The following is a 3747-nucleotide window of genomic DNA, read 5'->3' as shown; positions in this document are numbered from 1 at the left end:
GCCCCAGGATGGGCGGTACTACCTGTACTCACAGGTGATTTATACCTTCAGTATCATTTCATCCGGTTGGTGGATGCTTTTATCCAAAGTGCCATAAGTGCTTTTTTCAGCATGGGTGGGAGTATGACTAATTACTCACCCCTCCCCTACTCTCTCCCCCCGCCTCCCCCCCAGGTGTATTTCCGTTACCCGTCCCCAGCGGCCAGTGAGGGAGACCAGCGCAGCGTCAGCCACCAGCTGGTCCAGTGTGTCTACAAGAAAACCTCCTACCCAAGCCCCATACAGGTAGGAGTCTCACCACGTTGCATTCACCTCAGTACCTCCACATCATCATTCTTCTAGATACTGTAAAGCAGTGTTTTGCAATTCCAACATATTTTGGCGATTGGCATGTATTTACATAAGATTAACACGGTCCTTTGTGGGCTATTTAATCGATCCTGACCTATGTACGCCATTATCAATCCATCTGTCAACAGTGGCCAAACAGTAGAAGACTGTAGTTGTATTGGGAAACTCCCACACACGTTAATGTGTAAAGCAGAAAGTTGGATAAGGGTTGTGTTTACAGTTAGAGTGCTGAGTCAAGCTGGCAAAAAATGAATAAAGGCAAAAAAAAAACAATCAGTCAATCAGTTCCTGGTCTCCTGGTTCATGAACGAATACAAGTAATGCAGCTGGATCCAGGCTAACAAAACATGTCCTTAAGCACCATTTCCTCAACCACTGAATCAATCAGCAGCAGGAGACTCTGCTTGCACTGTTACAGCTTGCACTTCCCATGTGTTAATGTGTATCTGAGCAATCAAAAAAGTTAGTCAGTCTAGGGGACATTAAGTAACCCATAACTCATGTCGACCTCTATTGTCGACCAGTAGGAACTGCATTGACTTGCCTCACCGCTCCCACCCCCCTTTAGTTACGGTGGCCTGTAATTGACACAAGCAATAAAGTCGCACTTTCACAAAAGACCATTAAGCTAAGCTAATTAGAGCAGAATTCAAACAGAAACATCTAGAGAAAAGGTAATATATCACAATGCAAAATAGTCAAACAATAATACTGCTTGGTCATTTGCTTTCTTGGCTTGAGAATGAGGCTTTTCAGCGATTGTAGCTGAAATGTCTTGAAATGCCAGTGAGCGGGGAGTTTTTGTTCCAAAACAGAGTACAGACTGGAAAATGAGTTTTGACAGCCAGGAATCTCAACACCTGGGGAAGTAATCATTGAGTCCTTGGTGTTGATCAACAACCCTGTCAAACCCCCACAGATATATTATGGTCATTTTGTGCTTCGGGCCAGTTAAAATCGTACTTATAGCCCTTTTAATGCTTTTTTCTTCTCTCTGTTTTCCCCTCCAGCTCCTGAAGGGAGTGGGCACCAAGTGCTGGGCTCCCGACGCCGAGTACGCCCTGCACTCCGTCTACCAGGGAGGACTGTTCGAACTGAGGGCCGGGGACGAGCTCTTCGTCTCCGTCTCTTCCCCCACCATGGTCAACGCCGACGACTCGTCCAGCTACTTCGGCGCCTTCCGCCTGGACCTCTGAGATGAAGCGATGGACGGCTACAGAGAAGGAAGGATGGATGGATAGATGGATGGAAGGATGGATAAGGGGTGGGGCTAGAGAAAAATGAGGGAGGGTCCGTTGAATATCCGTTGATTGGAAAAGGTCCGTTGAAAAGAGCTGAAAAGAGATGTTGGCTTGGATCTTGGCTTGGATGGATGGATTGACGGATGGAGGGATGGGGGTTTGGAGGCTTTGCTGGGAGAGGAAAGAAAGGGAAGAGAAAGAGAGGATCAATCTTGCTTACTCTCCCTTAAGTGAATCTACATGTTGAGAGCGAGATGTACAGAGATACATGTACAATTACACAAAAAGAAATGTGTTAATAACAGGTTTTTTTGTAATTTTCCATTGATTCCTCAGAGCAGAAATTGCCCTTTGGAGGTCAGAGTGTTAAATCAGCCACAGAACAACACAGGGGGGTCAAACCCGAGACTTTTGTTAGAAGAGAGTCTCTCTAAAAAATTAGGCCACCCTGCCGCCTATATCTCACATTCACTCCTGTACATGGATCTCGGTGCATCTCGCATGTCAACGGCAGATCTGCGGGAAGCAACCGGACCCCTGGATTTGGATTTGGACCGAAGAATGTATAGACAATAAAAACTCAGACCTCTACATCGTAGATGTAAGGAAAGGACGGTGGAACGGTAGCAAAAGAAATTCAAAACGATCAAACCAAAGCAAAAAAAAAAAAATGTGGAATATACCTTTTTTTAAGTGTGCCATGAGAGAACTGTACATATGAACGGCTGAGAATGAGATTCAGACAATGAACTGTGGTGATTTTAAATAGTAATTAATATGTATATTACCTTGACTGGACTTCAAACCACTTGGAGGATATTGCGGAGGACTATCTACGCGCAATAGCTCTGTGGATTTACGCAAAGACGTTTTGGAGGATAAGGATCGCCTCTCTGTGTTGGATACTGTAACTAGACTGTGGAAATAAAGAGACAAAACTTTGAACAAAGGGGTCTGCGAGAAAAGGGAGGAATGAAAAAGGAGGATGGGGAGGAGGAGAAGGAGGGGGAGATCTTGTAAACGCCTGTAAGAATGAACCAAAGAGAGGAAGATAAAAGGAGAGAGAGAGAGAGAGAGAGGCGGAGGGAGGTATGCAGCCCTACCAGTCTCTCTTCTCTTCTTCTCTTTTGAGTTCCCTCTCTTCCTTCACCTGTAAAGAAGTTAATCTGTCTAACGTGTCTCTCGTGTCCGACCTGTGAAGCTGCATTCTCTTTTCTTTCAAGGATCAGTCAAGCAACCTGCAAGAAATCAACAGACATGGAGTGTACCTGGACAAGCTGACACACACACACACACACACACACACACACACACACACACACACACATATACTCCCACAAGCTCAGCTGCGTCACAACAGCTGGCTCCGTCATGGAGGTCCACTGGAGAATTGGTTGTAGCTAGATAACAGCTGAACAAGAAAAAGAGAAATACCTGAAGAAGACTGTTGTGGAGTCGGTGTGGACACATTCAGTAACGTTATGAGTGAAAATGGATTTTCTCATTACTGGGACACGACTGTCTTGTCTTTCGGCTTTGTCTCTGCTTCAAAACACTACAACTTGTAGCTTAATTGAGAAGAGTCAGCTCACTTAACCTGAACAAAATGATGGCATTTGGCTTTGTTAGCTAGCTAACTAGCCAGCAGGCTAATTTAGCAAAGCAGACGATTTTAACGTTGACATATGCAAATACTAGCCACTGCTAACGCTAGCTTCTACTAGACACATTAGCTAGTGTGCTAATCAGATGTGTTTACAACAGGACAGTGGTGTTAGCTAACCGGTTGGCTAGCTAACACTGATATTATCTCAACACAAAATCAATCAGATATATCAGTGGTCAAATGATCAGTTCCCACTCAAAAGCAGCACAGAAATTAACCATTAAATTCTATTAAGACGACCAAGTTGTACATGTAGAAATTCAAGCTGTTCACGGCCATTGTTGCCCGAGAGCTGAGGACCTCCAATATGGCCGCCATAAGGTGTGTTACATCACCTGAAAGCCTTCTATTGACACACACACACACTCTCTCTCTTTCTCACGCACACGCACACACACACATGCATACAACATGTGCATCGACTGCAGGGCTATAGCAAGCACTCTCAACTCGAAACAAGCTCACATGCTGTACATTAGGAACGCGCGG

At 45.0% G+C, this 3747-nt stretch overlaps 1 protein-coding gene across 1 annotated transcript in view; it reads left to right on the top strand.

Moving 5' to 3' along the window:
• tnfsf10l (TNF superfamily member 10, like) overlaps positions 1–3387 on the top strand; it is a 70288-nt gene extending 66901 nt beyond the window's left edge. The window contains exons 5-7 of the mRNA XM_078291584.1: positions 1–34; positions 175–285; positions 1362–3387. The exon at positions 1–34 is cut by the window's left edge and continues 124 nt beyond it. Coding sequence (XP_078147710.1) covers positions 1–34; positions 175–285; positions 1362–1547 — 331 coding nt within the window. The 3' untranslated portion in view covers positions 1548–3387. The remainder of the gene's footprint in view (positions 35–174; positions 286–1361) is intronic.
• The last annotated feature ends 360 nt before the right edge of the window (positions 3388–3747 follow it).

This window comes from Centroberyx gerrardi, chromosome 23 (genome assembly GCF_048128805.1).
Source record: "Centroberyx gerrardi isolate f3 chromosome 23, fCenGer3.hap1.cur.20231027, whole genome shotgun sequence".
Classification (NCBI taxonomy): domain Eukaryota; kingdom Metazoa; phylum Chordata; class Actinopteri; order Beryciformes; family Berycidae; genus Centroberyx; species Centroberyx gerrardi.
The sequence above is the reverse complement of the archived record's forward strand: the minus strand, read 5'-3'. Positions and strand labels throughout refer to the sequence as shown.